This window comes from Malurus melanocephalus, unplaced genomic scaffold, assembly GCF_030028575.1.
Source record: "Malurus melanocephalus ecotype Western Australia unplaced genomic scaffold, MMel_1.1 scaffold_492, whole genome shotgun sequence".
Classification (NCBI taxonomy): Eukaryota; Metazoa; Chordata; class Aves; order Passeriformes; family Maluridae; genus Malurus; species Malurus melanocephalus.
In genome coordinates, this window is record NW_026623724.1 from 458,673 (window position 1) to 476,038 (window position 17,366).

General features: G+C 37.9%; 1 protein-coding gene across 1 annotated transcript in view; it reads left to right on the plus strand.

Annotated features, from left to right (window-relative positions):
• Positions 1–16,689, plus strand: part of ZNF804B (zinc finger protein 804B) — a 217,156-nt gene extending 200,467 nt beyond the window's left edge. The window contains exons 3-4 of the mRNA XM_057381129.1: positions 9,706–9,836; positions 12,297–16,689. Of these exons, the coding sequence (XP_057237112.1) occupies positions 9,706–9,836; positions 12,297–15,975 (3,810 nt within the window). The 3' untranslated portion in view covers positions 15,976–16,689. The remainder of the gene's footprint in view (positions 1–9,705; positions 9,837–12,296) is intronic.
• Positions 16,690–17,366: the final 677 nt, after the last annotated feature.

The window sequence follows — 17,366 nt, forward strand, 5'->3', positions numbered from 1 at the left end:
AGTATTTCAGAAGCAGTGAGTGATGGATCAGCTTTAGAATATTAAACATCACCCATGTCTACACAAAAAACTAGATGTGTGTTTATCATTTTATGTAAGAGTGAATACCAACAGACATCATCTGGAGCACGGCTACAAGGGTAACATCAAATATTACCTCCTGTAACTGCAGAACACCTAAGTGGATAAGAAAAGTAGTACAGGATTACTCTCTTTTTGGGGAGCAGTTTCTACAGCACTATTAAAAATTTTAAATTATGAAATGAYAACTGAAGTGTGTCAAGTTTCAGCTCAGTGGCATGTCACACACCAGTGGGCTCAAATGCCTATGTGGACCCTGTGCTTGCTTTCACTTCCCTCTCTTAGGAAAAGCCTCAGGCACCGCAGGTTGCGGGAGCAGTTAAGTTCAAGGGGACCAAACACAAATCACAAGTTGCAAATAAATAAAATTCTAAGYATACAGCAATAAAAAGGGAGCAATACAGGACCAAAATATCTTTGTCTTTATAAACTGGAAAATTAGGACATCTTTCACTCTTCACAGTTTGGTCATCTTTTGCCATTATACACTGAATTTATTTTTAGGAATTTATTTTTAGGAATTTATTGCTTTAGTTGTTTCAGAAGGAAATTCTGCTTAACTGGGAAGAGAGATGGATAAGCAACATAGGGGGAAGAAAGGACACTAACATCCAAGGAGACAACACATAATAATAATAATACTGTAAAGCAAAATTGGAAAAGAAATAATCTAAAAAATACAATGAAAACAACCAGTTTTTGAAATCAGTACAGTGCACTGAGGTGTGTTCTCAGAAGATTGTCTCTGATAATCAAGGGCTAAACAGAACTGAATTATCCCTTGCAAAAAAAAAAAAAAAAAAAAAAAAGGAACATCTGTTCATCTTTTTCTGTAAATAAACCAGAGACTGGAACATAAACTGCTACTCCAAGCCCTTGCGTGAAGAAATTAAAATTAACAGATCTTCCATCTGAATGTGCTGCCTCTGTGGGCCTCCCTTATGACCAGAATAGCACAAATGCACTTCATCCATATTACAGATCTCTAAAAATAATAACATATGTATGAAAGCTGATCTTTAATCTGTATGTTATTAGCATTATGACGATCAACACCAACATATGAAATAAAAAAAGCAAAGCAATTTTATTTAGTAAATGTAAGTAAAATATTTGCATATATCTGTGTAAGTAATGAACTGTAACATCTACTTCTTTTAGGAACTTAGTTTCATAAAGGTGAATGATCTTGTCAAATGGGCTGGGAGGAGGAAATCAWTTGGAAAGATGTGAGAGAGAACCAAGAAATTTTAAAGAGCARTTGGCAGATGGTTTAAGAGCCCAAATCCCAGAACTGAAAAAGACCAAATAGGTTATAAACAGCTAATCTCATTTAGAAGGAAAGTCAATTCTCTCTGACTTAAATTTATAATAAAGGAGAGAAAGGGAAAATGGRTGGTAAATACTATAAATCACAAGTGTAGAAATTGCAAGAGGAGTGATGGAGGAAGTAAAAAGGGCAAAAGAAAAAATTTCTAGTCATCACAGGTGAGGGCAAGAAAGATTCTGAAAATAAATTGAGAACATTAAGTATCTTCTGGTCAAAAATGAAATTATTTACTTGTTAGCATTGATATAAAAAGGACTATTCAACACAGATTTCTGTTCAATACTTGGAACAAAGCCAGATGACTTAGTCACATCCATGACGTTTAGGATGATTATGAAGTACCACTCTACCAATACTTAAGGATTTTACACCACATCTCCTAGAGATAAATATTTTTGTCTTAGTTGGTTCAGGTGACCAACATAGCCATAAACTCTCTGTATAAATGATGTTGATTTTTAATGGGTCTCAAAGTAGTAGAGTAAAAAGCATCAAGCTAGACGATGCCATGCTAGGATTTGAAAAGAATAAATAAGAAAGTCTGTCATTCTGACAGTAGGACCAGGGAAAATACTGGCATGACTGATATGGGTCCACTTAAAATGTTGAAGAATTTTACTGTAATTCATTTAATTTTATATGGATTATATAAAATAGCTCTTGTCAAAATAACTTGAATTCATCAATTTATCTGGTTGTCCCCTGTTTTGTGTTAATGAAAAGCTTTGATTGGATGATTAMAAAATTCCTTTGTGGTCTTTTCTGGTTGAGTAAAACTGCAAGGAAATGTCATTTACTAAAGTTCATTTATTTTGAGCTGGCATTTTGTTAGAGAATTGCTGCTAGACTCCTGGTTGCCTTTAACCATCCTATTCCAAAAGAGCTCASTGTACTTTGAGCAAATACAAGATAAACAATATTTTGGTTTTGATTGAATATTAAAAACTAAGTGCCCAAACAAACAAAACAACCACCACAGAAAAAAAACTAAGAACCAAAAAGCAAAAAAGAAAAAACAAAAATGAAAGAAATCTGCAGTCTAAAATATTTTCTGTAGATAGCTATTATATCCTATTTAAAAAGCAATACTTTACTTTTTTTCATATATTTGATGCTTATGACTCCCTTTAATATCCTTCACATACACATTTTTCCCTATTTGCCCAGTTCATAACTTTTCATCTAAAGTTCAATGACTGGTAGCTATAAACAAGGTTACATTTATCTCAAGCAGATATTAAAATATCTTTTTAGTGATGAACTCGTTCTCTTGTAGAGCACTTCAAAGACACTATGCAGTGATTGAGTCAACTTTCCTCTACATATTATTAGCATAGCACAATAATTTGGAAGAGGATTATCCTTTATGCTCTATTGTTGTTCCCTCAGCATTACCATAGTTATCAAGAACCAACCTTTTACACAGGTAAATCAAAATCAGTTTAATTCWGGTGTCTGACATATTTTCTCAATAGGTGTACAAAGAGAGGTGATAATTAAGCATATACCTGTAAAGGTTGATTCAGCCTCCTCCCTGCTCTCTCCAGAATTCACACAATCTCTCTATGCTTYCATTTATTTATTTGTAAAATGATATCATGGTCAAGATGAAGTTTCATGAGAAATCTGAGMTCTGTCTATGGAAAATGCTATTTAAAATCAAGTATGGACATTTCTACTGTCATTTTTGTTACTCTGGAAGGATGCTGACGCCTTGAAGAAAGTTTGAGGTCAAGTTTAGACTTACTTGTAGAAGTCCAGGATAATTTAGGCTCTTTATGTTTTCATTAAATGGTAGRTGATTTTGTATTCTGCCTGCCACAGTTACAACAAAGAAAAATGCAGTGGTGAGACAGGCTTTAAAAACATGTGGAAAATCTTAAATATTTTCAAAATAAGATTACAAGAAGTACTGAAGGTTTTGAAAGGAGCTAGTCTTGCACAGGATCTGTAATGACAGTTCTTTTTTTAAACTACTTAAATGAGAAGAAAAAGAAATTAAATAAATGAGATGATGTTTTTGACCTAAGAAAGAGCACATCACCCTGACAAATGAGGTAATATATGAACTTGAAGGGAAGATATAGACTCTGCCCTAAGTTTTTTATCATTCAAATGCTGGGTAAATTTTTCTGGGTAAATTGCTCCRTATTCCAAAGTGACACTAAATACATCAAATCGAAGCACACAGTATGCAGCCATGTTGGTGGATCCTGTGACAGTAATTTTGTTGGAACTGATAGAAACGTGAACGGTCAATAGCTCAGCCTTCCACAGGACTGAGCTGCTGCCACAAAGTGCATGYTCTGTCCTATTCCCTATGGAAAAGGCCTCCACGAAATGCCTCTGTTTTAACTTTATTTGGGGCATTCTTATGAGCAGCACTATTTGATCTTTTAAAATGGAAAGCATCCACAAATGGATACTTTCATCCAGCAATAGATGAAATCAGTTTAGTTAGCAGGAATATTTGCAGGTCTGGATAAACAGTAAGAATTTCTCTGAAGACATGAAAAAAGAAGCCCTCCAAAGGGCCATCTGTAATTTATTCTTCAGGTTAGATCCATGATCAGCATCTCATTTACTGATAGATGGATTCTCTAGGGCGTGTCTGAGGACTGACTTTTCCTCCCTCCTGCTATCATCTCATTCCCTAATCCAATCAAACCAGAATGTTTTCTTTTTGTTATCTCATTCACTTCCACTACTACTCTAACAAATAATTACTTGCACACAATTCAAAGTGATCTGTAGYTATTTATAGGTAAAATAAACGAAAATTTTATTAGCTGGTTTTTGAGCTTCATATATCATTGTTAATTCCTGTTTATAATAGCTTTTCCAATTTGTTTTTAGGATCTTAYTTACCATAGCAAAGGCAAATTCCTTCATTGCTGTTTTCTCACTTTCACTTAGCAAGCTAATACTGAAAGCTTTAGACATGAAGTTTAATTATGGTCTCTAGTGACTACCATTCTCATTTGATGGTTTGCAGTGTGAAAAATTTTACAAATAATGCATTTGGTTCCAATGTTAAGGTTACAGGCAAGAGAATAATTACTGAAATTAGCATTCTTTTTTTTTCTTCAAACCTTCTATGGTTAATTTGGTTAGAACTTAATTAAGGAGCTTTTTTGCTGAGTGGAAAATAAATCTTTAAAGCAAATCAGGCACTAAAACATTCACATTAATTCAAGGACTTCCATTCAAAGAGGTCTCTCTAAATATGACAGGAGACATATACCTATTGTGATATATACATTTTTACCCAGGGCTGAAATGCATACAAGATGGTGAGTATTTTGGAGGATGCACTGTGAATTATATTCCAGAACAAAAATATTCTAAATAAAATGGAAAAAAAAATTATACAAAAATGACATTTTCCAACTTAATACATAGGAAATATTTTTTTCCCAAAGATTCCTTCTATTTGCAATCAATACAGTTACACTACTGTAAACAAGATGAGGATTTGCAGCAAGAGTTCCTCATCCAAGAATCTGAAGCAGTTAACACTGAGAACCCCTGTTAAATCAATACAGTGACATGGACCCTGGCAGAATATTGAAAAGGAGAAATAATGTCACCTCCCAGTACTGCACCCCTATAGTCCTCAAAYTGAGACTTGCCAGTTAAGAATGAGGCAAAACAATAGTTGAGTAGCTCAGTCTTCTCATTTGTTGTTACGAGTTCACCCCTCTGGTTTGCTTTCTTTATGTGGCAGTATCTTTCTTTTTTTTTCATCTGTCATTCCTCCTCTTCCTATTATGCTTTTCATCCCTTGCCAAGATCAGCTCCAGCTGCACCTTGGCCTTCCTGACCAATCCTTACACAACTGAACAGCATCACAATGCTCTTCCCAGGACWYCYGTCCCTGCTTTCACCACCTTTGCAYCTCCTTCTTGCCTCTTCATTTCACCAGCAAGTCTCGACTCAGCCATGCCAGTCTCCTTTCCTCTCGTACCAAGGGATCGAGTGCTCTATAGAAAACATCCTTAAAGATCTGCCAGCCTGGTTCTGCTCCCTTATCCGAAAAAGCAATTCCTCAGTGGGCCTATTGACTAAACCCTTGTTTCCTTGCACCAGGTTGCAGTGATGGCAATTAGGTCCCAACTTTCTGGCAGCACAGCGGGTTCCACTCCTCGTTTGTTGCTTATGCTGTGTGCTTTGGTGTAAAGGMACCTCAGCTGTGGGCTGTCAGCTGTGTCTCCTCCTTAGAGGAACACCCTTTAATAATTGAAATAGACACCTTTAATACCCTCTGTACACAATGAAAAGAAAGAGGTAATTTTACATTTCACTTTATCCCTCTTGTTTTAGACAGCTGCTTTAAAAGGAGGTGATTAGGTCCCTAAAGTGCTTATTTCTTTCCTGTGGTTGTGAAGAGAGGTGTCTAAAGTTGATCAGATGAATAGCAATCCAGATAAACATTTACCTGCATAGGGAAAAGTAAAAATCAGGATCATAACTCTGGACAGAAAATAAACTCAGTACCCCAAATGCAGCCAGCAGTGAGTATTCTTCAGATGATCACAGGTCAATGGAAAGCAACTACTGGTCCAAATGAAGTGAGAATTAAAAGAGAACAAAACACAAAATCCCAGACACTAAGAATGGGGAAAAATTGCTAAATTACAGGTATTTGACAACTGTTATTTCATGTCTAGCAAAAGGAGGTAGTGAAGATACAGCTTCATTAACTAATTTAAATCTCCTCATGATTCATACCAGAGTTCCAGGAGGAAAAACATAGATTCAGCAAGTTTTTGTCTTAGACAGAAGAGCCAATGACACTCAGAGCTGTTCTACAAGTAAATATTTCCATGACAATGAATATTATTTTGTAGTCTTCTAATACTCCCTGTGTGTGTTTATAAAAAAGGGATGGGTTAGTTTTAGATGTGGAAATGTCTACACACACATGTACAAAAAAACATAGAAAGAATAGAATATGAGCCTACAAAAGAAATATAAATCCATTACAACTATATTTGTAGCAGGTGAAGGACAGAATGCAAGAAAGCTATTAAATAAATCACATTTTATTATATGTGCCTGTAGTTGGATGCCCAGTTAAGTACCTAATTACGTGAAAAACRCAATTGCTGTGCAAAGGAATGTTAATTTTCAAGCATGCCTGCTGAGCTTGGGGTTGTCATTCTGGTACCTGCTCAATTGCATGGTCTTGTACCCCACCTGCAGAAAATATCTGTGTGCTTGTCAGAAGTCTGGCACAGGTAATTAGTGAAGAAAAACAGGGCTTTGCAGGTTCAGCAGGCAGTCCCACGATATATCCAACATAGCTGACAAATTCCATTATGATTCCTAACTAGAGCTCTGGCAGTGCAGCTTTGTTTTGTTTTGCTGAGGGGATGTGCAGGGAGAGCCCTTTCTCAGGCTGTAGATGCTTTTGATTTCTTGGATTTCAGCTCCAGTTGATGAGTTCTCTGCTATGCTTGCCTACATTTCTTTCTCTCTTCTCTACTTCTCTGACACATGCTGCATGCCATTAGAGAGCAAAAAATACTGCTAGAACTCCTATTCTTAGTGTTGGTCCATTTGCTTTTTTGATTATCATCCTAACTGTCAAAGAAATGAAATGGCATTGCTTTGCAGTACTGTGCTCCGCAGTTCTCGGTTTCACACTGCTCTTTGTTTCCTTGACAGGTAGAAACTGTTTCTGTTTTTCCTCATGAATGCTTTATGTGTGAYGCTGAACAGCTCACRGTGACAGCTAAAACACAGCAAGCCRCCCTAAAGGGCATTTCTCAAATGTATTTCTTCGCCCTTTCTTCACATTGGACATGTTAATAAGGCTCAAGACTACCTGTGTTTTTCTGTGGAAAATAGGATCTTTATGGCTTAAATATCTCTACACTCTTGTAAATATCGCTCCATTACCTAGGTGACAGAACATCTGTATTTGTTCTGGGAAGATTCTCTGATTTCTTTTTCAGTTTTGGCTTTAATACATTATTGGAAAAGCTTCTTTCTTGAACCAAAAGTAACATTGTCTTACATATTCATSCATTTTACTATAAATTGCAAAAAATAAGATTGAGGGAATGGAATTCTGGGTGACCAGCCTGGCAAGGGACAAATGAAGAGTGAGAGAGGGCCCATAAAGGGACAGGTAAACTTACAGCAGAGCAAGCATTTCTTTTTAATCTGGAGCCTGAGAGCTTTAAAAAGGACTTTCCTGCTGTCCTGYCTCAGAGTCTAGATCAATGATCTASTGGATGTTGGAGTAAATAAAAACCTTGCAGAGAAACACAGATTTGACAGGCTGTAGATAGTTCTGATGAAATGGCTAAACTTTCATCAGGCACTAGGCAGCACGGTGATTTCTGCTGCTTTGTGGTGCACCAGCTCCTTGAGTGATATTCTGCTTTCTCATCCTCATCAAACAGACTTTCTGTGCAGAAGTACCAGGGTGGCTGAGAGCTTAAGCTCCCTGAGCAGCTGATTTGTGGCTCCAGATCAGTGCTCAGAAGTATATGTCTTGGGGTCCAAAAGAGCAAACAAGAAACTTCTGCTCTTAGTCTCCCAGCATTTGTTTTTCTCTCACAGATGTTATCTGACTTTTTAAAAAATCCCACACTTGAAGGACAGCTGACATGACAGCGGTGAGAGATGCTGGCTACAGCTTTCCAGCACTCTTCACAGACCCAAATCAGACTTTGCATGGTCTGTTKCCACCAAGTGTTTCTCCATGCCTCTCTGTCACATTGTGTCATTGCCACTAACTGCATTCTTTCATCTTAGATGGACAAAAAAGAAGCTTTCATCTCTTTAGATGGTGCTTTTCACATATTCGCTTTGTCTTATCTGTTGGCAAAAGTAAGATTCTCTCCAGAAAGCAGTTCTGTCATGCATTTGTAATTTTTTTAACCTCTACAAGCTGAGGATTCTGCCTCCAGCCCTGTTTCTCAGAAGTTGGTGCATGTTTGGCAGTGTACAGCTCTGTAACGTGGCCAGACTGCTGCCCATAGCTGAGCTGCACAGAGCAATATTTGCTGCTACACTGCGTGGCCAGCCTTCATTTTATCCTGCTGATGCACATTGACCTTTTGGCCATGCTGGAGAGAAACAGCAGTAGGAGATGCTGGCAGTAATTGGGATGTTGTTCTTTAGGTTCTGGTGGAGAGTCAAGWAGGCATAGATGCTGAAAGATGAGCWGCGSTTAAAAATGACTGTGATATCAAAATCTTTCTYCAAATCTGCTTTCCAAGAACTGCTCCATGGAAAATTTAGCATTTTCTGGTGTTGACACTGCAGTTCTAAATTGCACAGATGAGCACAGGGCCACCTTTGGACCAAGGAGCAAAAGAACTCAGCAGTTCAGTTCTCGTTTCTGGTCCTCAAAGCTTCCAGTTGGGGCATCTGAGTGAATACACCAGAGCTCCCTCTCAGCTTGCAAACATTTCTTCCCCAAACACCATGGCATTGCAAAAATGGGGAAGGGAGGAAGGCATTTCTGCCATGGAGTATGGAAGCATGGATCTGAACTGGGAAGTTGTAGGTTTAGGTATGGTTTGCTGGCTCCTAGTGAGCACAGTGAATTCAGAGACAACTGTTTTTGCAGAGGATGCTGCTGACACTTTCTAGTTTGCCTCTTCTCCTTCACTTTCCTTATGTTATTGGTAGTGCAAAATGAGGCAATAAAAATGTAATAAAGACAAAGAACTTTTCTCTGTCCAGCAGTAATTACCTGATTTATAGATGTGTGAGGAGATAAAAAAAGTTGTGACCATARCTATAAAAAAGTGTCCTGATCAAATATTTCAGTCAGTGGTTCTTTCCTTTGAGAAAATAACATCCCCTGAAAAAGCTACAGAACCAATAGAGAAGCCCATGCACCTTCATGCATATATGTGCAAGTAGAGAGCTATAAAATATGTTACACATAGGAACCCAAAATTATTCCAGTATATGCCTGTGGATTACATTTCAACAGGATGAATTAAATAGGAAAATGTTGACCTAATTAAATGGATTCTAGTTTTGTTTCTGTATTTATACACAACAGAATATTTGTGTATTCATAGGAAACTAAAAAAGCTATCATTCAYATGTAGGTATATATCATCTAAATAGCAGAGGCCCAAAGTATGTTGTTTTGCTATGAAAAAAATAGCATTTTCAATCTCTTTTCACTATTATAGTATTTTAAGTATGATTTTACTCTTCGTATACATATTAACTTCATAAAAAGTGAATAAATTGAGAAAAAGCAACTATATCTTCTGTGTACMTATCTAATCTCTTCTGCTTATATTCTTTTCACACAGAGATTGAAAGATTTAAAACAAAGGGAATTTGCTAGAAATGTGGCTTCAAAGTCATGGAAAGATGAGAAGAAACAGGAAAAAGCACTCAAGCGACTCCACCAGCTTGCAGAGTTACGGAAGCAGTCAGAATGGCAAGTTTTTAAAATTCATATTAGGTTTTGATGGCCTGTTTCCTCCCTCTCAGAAATATTAATAATTTTACACCTACACAGTGTAATGTACAGAGATTGTCTATACTGTAACCTGTTTTCAGCTGTCTTCAACTCCAAATGTTCCTGCTCAGCACACCATAAATTGAAAACCCCTGACTTAATTACACACTGTTTGAAAGTTTATTTTCTGTCCTCTAGATGGTTATTCTCATGTCTTCCAAACAGTGCTTTGAAGACACTTATATAACACCATTTTACCTTATCCAAACTGACATGAAGAGATTAGTATGACTTTCTTAACATTTGATTGCAAGTTAATGGGRAAGGATAAACCCTTTGTGATTAAGTTTTACTACTTTTAGGGTASTGGGATTGTTCTCACAGTTTCTCTGTAGAATAATCATTATTTGAATGAAAAAAAAAAGTCATTAACTGAATTAAGTTTGTCTAATACCGTTAGCTCTATGGTATTAGATGAATATCTAGATGCAGGACAAATATTGTGCTAATAAACCTGTAAATTTGAGAAGTCTTTGTTTAATGAAACTGAATGCTTCAGTAGAATAGATTGCCATCAGACCAATTGTTTATATTAATCTATGAGCACAATGAGTTAATCAGATAAATAAACTGGCATTCTTTTAAATTCATCTCAAGACTACTGTACCCTGGAAATAATAGCATTCAGAGTTTATTACAAACTCATTTTGGCCTATGTAATTGCTTTTGAGCAATCTGCTGAAATATAACAGTTTAGTGCTAATATATCACTTTTATGATTACKACTCCATTTTCATACAAATCTGCTGAAACAAATGTAACTGCCTGTGGGAAGCTTCCTTTGTGCCCACGCACTTGAAGATGGAGTCTCAGATAGACCGATAATGTTGGTGATAATAGGAAAGCCAGAATGAGACTGGGAGGAAAAGAGCARGTTTGCTTTTAGAAAGAGCCAGAAGTCCATAACATTTCACAAAGAATGTGGAAAGACAGAGCTTGCTATTCCTCTCTGTAATAATTAACAGGCTCAGGGGAGGCTGAGAGCCATGATTTTGGCAGAAGGGTGGCTTTCCCACTTTCTCAGGAAACACAGAAGGCCAGCCTTTGTAAGCAGAAATCTTCAACAGGTGCAATTGTTACCATCCCTGAGTATTGTMTCTCAGGTTCCAACACAGCTCTTTTCAACAATTTGACAACAAAATTATTGTCAGTCTTGTGCACAGAAATTTTTGTTTTGCTGTTCCAAGAAGACTTTGAAATGAATCTCTTTATATGCCTTCTCCAACAGAAGACATATAAAGAGATAATTTCTTGTACAAATAGGGATTAATCTGTATCTYCTGATGCCAAATTTCTGGCAAATGCAAATAAATTCTCTGAAACGTGTGCATATTCTCATACTATGAGTTGACCCTATTCTAGGGAGTCTTTCTGTCTGTCCCATCACTGAAGATCATTGTATTTTTATAGCATTTCTAAAACATGATTGCCAATTATAGATAGCTGATATGCAGACCTAGCAGTTTTAATTTATTTACATTCAATTAAAATACTTTCTATTTTTTTATCGAACTTTATTTAATCTGGTTCCAATTTTTTTCTTGTTAGTGTACTGCATTGATAGCAAGTGTAGGTAATTAGTCTAATGAAATATATGTTTAAAATATATCTTGGAAAAACCCTGTTATGGGAGTTATATATGTGATATCTCTAACAGAAAATGACAACAGTAATTTCAGTCTCAGTTAACTATCTATTTCAAGAAATCAATGATTTGTTATTTTTCTTAAGGCCCTATATTAGGTGACCTTTTTAATTACAAGAAAACAAAATCAAATTTAAAATCTGAGCTATTTTGAAAAAAGCAATAATGTAATTAATGAAAGTAAAATACAGAAAATGTGGCAAAGTGAAATCATGTTTGATAATGAGACCAGTGAAGTTGTGATTAATTGATAGATATCCACCTTTTGTCCTTTTTCCCCACCAATGTTTGCTCCCAGTTTTAGTACAAATATCTCTMAAAATACTTTGCAAAGTCATTTATTGTGGAATAACTTAAATATAAAATAAGAATCTACTCTTTAAAAAGTCAAACACATTCATCCCCTCTAAATACAACTTYGGAGTAAAACCAATATTTGTTCTGGTTGTACATGGCAAAACTCTGAAAAAAAGCATTTGTGTGCTGACACTAAAATATATAATTTTCCATGTGTAAAGACTGTCTTGCCCATATAGAAGCTGATGATAAACTGCACATTTACTCTGTTGAAACTTAACTTTCCCTCTTAAAAACACGAGTGAACCCCTCTTTCACCAGGCAGAAATTGTCAAACACAAGCTCTTTCATGACTTGGTTACTTAATACAGCTCTCTTTTTCTCTTTTTTTTGTGGGTTTTTTTTTTTTTTTTTTTTTTTTTTTTATTACCTTAAAGTATCACAGGGAGTGGACCATTGCTTAAAGCCCCCCGATTAGTCCTGGAAAAGCCACAATCACCAGATGGCATTTTCCTCTACAAGGGCRGCAAGTTCGCAGCGAGTTCGCCAAGAACCATCTCGAGTGAAGGACAAGGTTTCTCCAGAAGCTTCCTGGAGAAACAGCAGCTCATTATAAGCAGGCACCAYCCCCCTRCTGAAAGACACCAYRCACTTGGAAATCACATCCCACAAAYGTTCCCAGAGAGYGCCMAAACCTCCCAAAGGGCYGGAGTRTCTTTCTCRTTCTCTAAAAAGGTCCCTTTGAAGCTGGAGTCCTCGGCATCAGTCTTCAGTGAGAACTCTGAAGAAGGAAATGATTGTAGTGAATCCCCCAACCATAAAAAAAAGCAAACTATTGAGGGCTGTCATTCTGTCACACTTTTGGAGGAACACCTGAGAGCRAGTTTGGATAAAGTGTCACCTGTTACTCAAGACCAAATGGATTTGGATAACAGTGCMTCAAGTCATGCAGCCACAAAACTTAAAATGCTCAAGGAAAATGATAAAAGCAGTGATAGGGAATCAGAAGAAAAATTCAGTGCTAATACTTCATTTTCTAAAGTCAAAACACAGCTTTCAAATTTGAATTTTTCTGGTTCACTGAGAGAAACAGGGCAAGAGAGCAAACTGAATGAATCTGAGCAATTCTTAGAAACTCCCATTTCATCTTCATGCCAAGCTAGCAATTTTTGTCCACAGCTGAACACCAATAARCACAGCAATGCCCACCTGTCCAACCAGTTATCTGAGCTCCCACAACAGCCAGCACCTGAGCTGACCTCTTCAAGCAGCATTAATGACAGTCCTGGAGCAGCAAAAAAAGAAAGATCTTTGGAAATTTCAGAAACCACAAATAGAAATATGGAAACATTTCCAAAGGAGAACATGGTTAGAGAAGTTAAGCCTCAGGCATTGCCCTTCCTCCACGTAGTGAGCAAAGATGGCACCACTGCTCTGCAGTGGCCCACAGAATTACTTTTGTTTACAAAAACTGAACCYTGTATTTCATATGGTTGTAATCCATTGTATTTCGATTTCAGACTCTCTTTAAATCACAGAGATGGTAAACAGCATGAAACAAACAAAGGAAGCTCTAAAGAGCTCTCTAAAAATAAGACTGCAGATGAAAATGAACCCTCAGGTTTAATAAAACACAAGCAAATGTCAAATGAACAAGATAATCAGTTGTTGAAACCAAAGAAGATGAAAGGTTCCCTAAACCCAAGAAAGGCCAAGCAAAAAGCTGAGTCAGACAAAGRGAAAGAAATGAATGAAAATGGTCAGAAATGCATTACAGATTATTTGAATGAAAATATACCCAAAGTGCCTGCTTACCTTGATGTCTCACARAAGGATTATGTGACAGAAAAAGGTCTTTATACAACAACACTGAGAAGACCTTTAAAGCATCATTTCCATAGCTGTGAAAGAAAAAAACAGAGCATTAGAAATGAAAGCATTTCTTTTTCTGCTTTTATGTCTAGGATTAAAAAATCCAAATCTGCAAAATGTAATTTAATTGATTCTGAAGAAAAATATGAAAACCAGAATGACTGCAGATCTCTTCAAGATGTGGTCAGCTGCAGCAGTGACATAAGTGACAGTGGAAAAGATTCTAGTGGAAGTTTCTATAGCTGTAAATCCAGTTCAAACAGCAGGTATTCAGATAATGAAGGATGTGAAAGTTACACGAGATGCTGGAGATTCTCATCTCCTCTAAAGTCCTCRTCTGGCAGACATTCCAGCTATTCTGACACTTCAGTTAGCAGTACGAGCAGCTACTTGAGCTGCCTGAGTCCCACATCAAACAATCACAGCAGAAATCATTTGCTTTGTTGTTGCAAAAGGAAAAACAAGACAGATGAAAGGCACAAATGTAAACACAGAAAGCACAAGTGTATTTTCACTTCAGATGATACAGATGAGGATTATCTTTGTCAAAGTAGAAGTCACAGAACTCGAAACTGTAGTCACAGGGGCACAATTAAATATCRAAAATGTTCAAGACATAAAGTTCTTCAAAATAGAGACAGATCGAAAAACAGCAGATGTAGACATCAGCACTTTTGCAAAGCGCATAGTAGGAGTAGAAGTTACCACAGACCCAAAAGTGGTTCCACCAGTGATTCAAGAAGCAGTGAAAGATCATCCAGCAGCAGAATATCAAGAGGGAGCAGTTCAGGATCCTTCTCAAAAGATACTGACAACAGTGACAACAAAACAAAAGAGGATGCTGAGAAAGGTTCTAACGCTGAACCAGGAAAAGATGAAACTGCACGTTACAATTCTCTGAATGTGAATAGTCAGTCTAAAAACTTTGTCACCTGCTCGTCTGAAAAACTGGCAAAAGACATATGTGGAAAAAGAAAGTCAATGACAGCCAAGTTACTTTTAGAAAGAGTGCAGTCTAAGARAACCCAGGAACAAATGCATGGTTCAGAGAGATTTTCAAACAGTAGTGGGGTAGAATTAAAGGATCACTCACAAAGTCRCTTTGCTCTTCAGTTTTCATCATCAGTAGATGACATTGCAATGTTACCTTTGCGAGAGAAAGTGTTAAGCAGAGGTAGAAATGACACGGGACATAATGAAATCAGTTCGTTGGAAAACAGTGTGAAGAAAAACAGCTCTGAAACATCAGAGATAAGTAATGTTACTYTTTCACCTGGAACTGATTATGATCATTGTGTTCTTAAAGACATAATTCAAATTGAAACAGGCTATCAGAGCCCAAGCATAAAAAGGAACACGGCAATAAAGGAACAATCCAATCTCTTCATTAGTGAAGTGCAGCCCTTTATACAAAGCTGTGATCCAGTACCAAATGATTTCCCTGGTGCTTTTCCCTCTAATAGATATTCTGTTGTTGCTAATTCAACAGAGACCAAAGAAGAACTACATGATGTAAACATGGACCTGAACCGTGCAGAAGGCAGTTCAGACTCTTTTTGTGACAATGCTATGCAGAAGTATGGTGACACAGTAAATGACCTAGAAGTGTACAGCAAATCCACCTCCCCTCCTTTAACACAGCAGCCTATCACATTTACCCCAGAAGAAGTAGACAAATACAGGTTGCTGCAGCTGCAAGCCCAGCAGCACRTGCAGAAACAGCTTCTGGCAAAACATCTGAAAGTTTTGCCTGCCCCAGGACCAGCTGCCTTCTCTGCGACACCAGCAGTTCCTGCCCTCCCTGTTCAGCAGCAGGCCACTGTCACCACCATCCACCACACGCTGCTGCAGCGCTTCGCTGTCTCKGCCTCTGTGCATCCCCACGTCTCCCTGGCACCCCTCCATCCCCTCTCTCAGGCACATTTTGCCCCCATATCACTTTCCCCTTTGGCTCCAGCCCTCATTCCCACCCACCCTGCTTTGTTGACAGGACACCCTCTGCACTTGGTTTCTGCAGCTCCCCTCCCTTCCCCACTGGCTTTCCCTGCCCTGCCGCACACCGCGTATATCCCAGCCCTGTTTGCACCACACCTGAACGCAGCCACACCCTCTGCTCTACACCCAAATCACTTGGTTCATCCCTTATTCCAAGGACAAGAGCCCCATCACTATTCTTGTTCTATCCAGACCCAACAGTTACCTACAACAAAAGAAGTTTTCAGTGTTTCTAGCTACTTAAACTAGCCCAAATGACTTCACCATGGCTCCAAGCCCAAATTTAAATAAAATAAAGCATTCAGCATTCAACCACATGTCTGAGGGGAAATCTGTTTTGCTGAGAGCACAACAGCAAAGATTTCAAAGTCCACAATCTGGCTGACAGCATATGAATGTTGATTTTATCCTTGTATCACTGAGGAAAAGCTCTTTTAAAGCCTTTAGTGATTCTATCACAGGAGGGATGGGTGGCCAGTGTCATTCTACAGAATGTTTTAAAAGAATAGCCTGAAGTGACGTCTATGACTGTCAGTAGGAATGGGACCACAGCACCCAGGCAGAATGGGACCAATATAAGCACTGATGGGGGATTTAAAGTAGCACAATTTAAGTTGGAGAAACCTTGACACACCTCAAAGGTTTGATTTTCTGAGTGTGTATACGAAAGAGTGCCTGGTTGGGTTAAGGTATTTATGACTGAGTAAGGTATCCGGGAGCACCAAACCCTGGGGCTGTCTCCTGRGCAAAGTAAAGTGGGGAGGCTCAGAGGGAGGGCTGGTGAGTTAGCACTAGAAGAGGATCACAACAACATCTTTCACTTTAGTGATTTCATCCCTGTTTCTATTACTTGGACAATGTAAAGGGACTGCAGTCAGGTAGCGGTACATAACAAAATATTCCCTTAGCATAGAGACCTCTCTGCTGGCACAGGCAGGCTGCTGCTTTTGTCTCTGAGCACCCAAGAAGGCTCACCAAAAAGCCAAGCTCTCTGGCATCACCTGTGTATGGCTGTATCGTAGRGTTTGTCAAGGTGAGCCACAGCAGCCCAGAACTGTCAAGCAGCCAGTGCTGGCTTAAAACCTCAGAGGTCCTTGGCCAAAAGTGCAACACTTTTTTTTCCCACCAAACAGAGTTCTGATGTGTGGAAGAGTCTTTCCCAAAGAATATGTAAATATCTTTCATCCCTTTTACAAAAACCAGAAAGAATTGGCTGGTCCTATAAAATCATGCTGGTATTCATAAAAATGTAAAAGTTAAATCTGATCAGCTCTTCAAAAACTGGCTCTAGAGGTTGAGACTCAGAGAAAAACGTGTCACAGTACTCAGCATTTTAAAGTATATTGAATCTAAACAAATATGCCAAGATTCTCGCATGGCTTCCCAAACTCTCAACAAACAAATTGAAATTCTGAATCCACAGTGTTTGAATGCATGCATCCGACCTTCAGAGTAATGTGTGGTTGAAATTGTTTGTAATAACTGTGTATCTGGAAATAGGTGAAGGCTTCAGCATCTCTCTGAATGACATAATTTGACTATTTTTATAATGTTTCTAACAACACAGGATATTTAGCATGAAATTAAGTTCATAATTGTGGTTAGACTGCAGGCATGCTTCCCAATAAAATTGGACCATG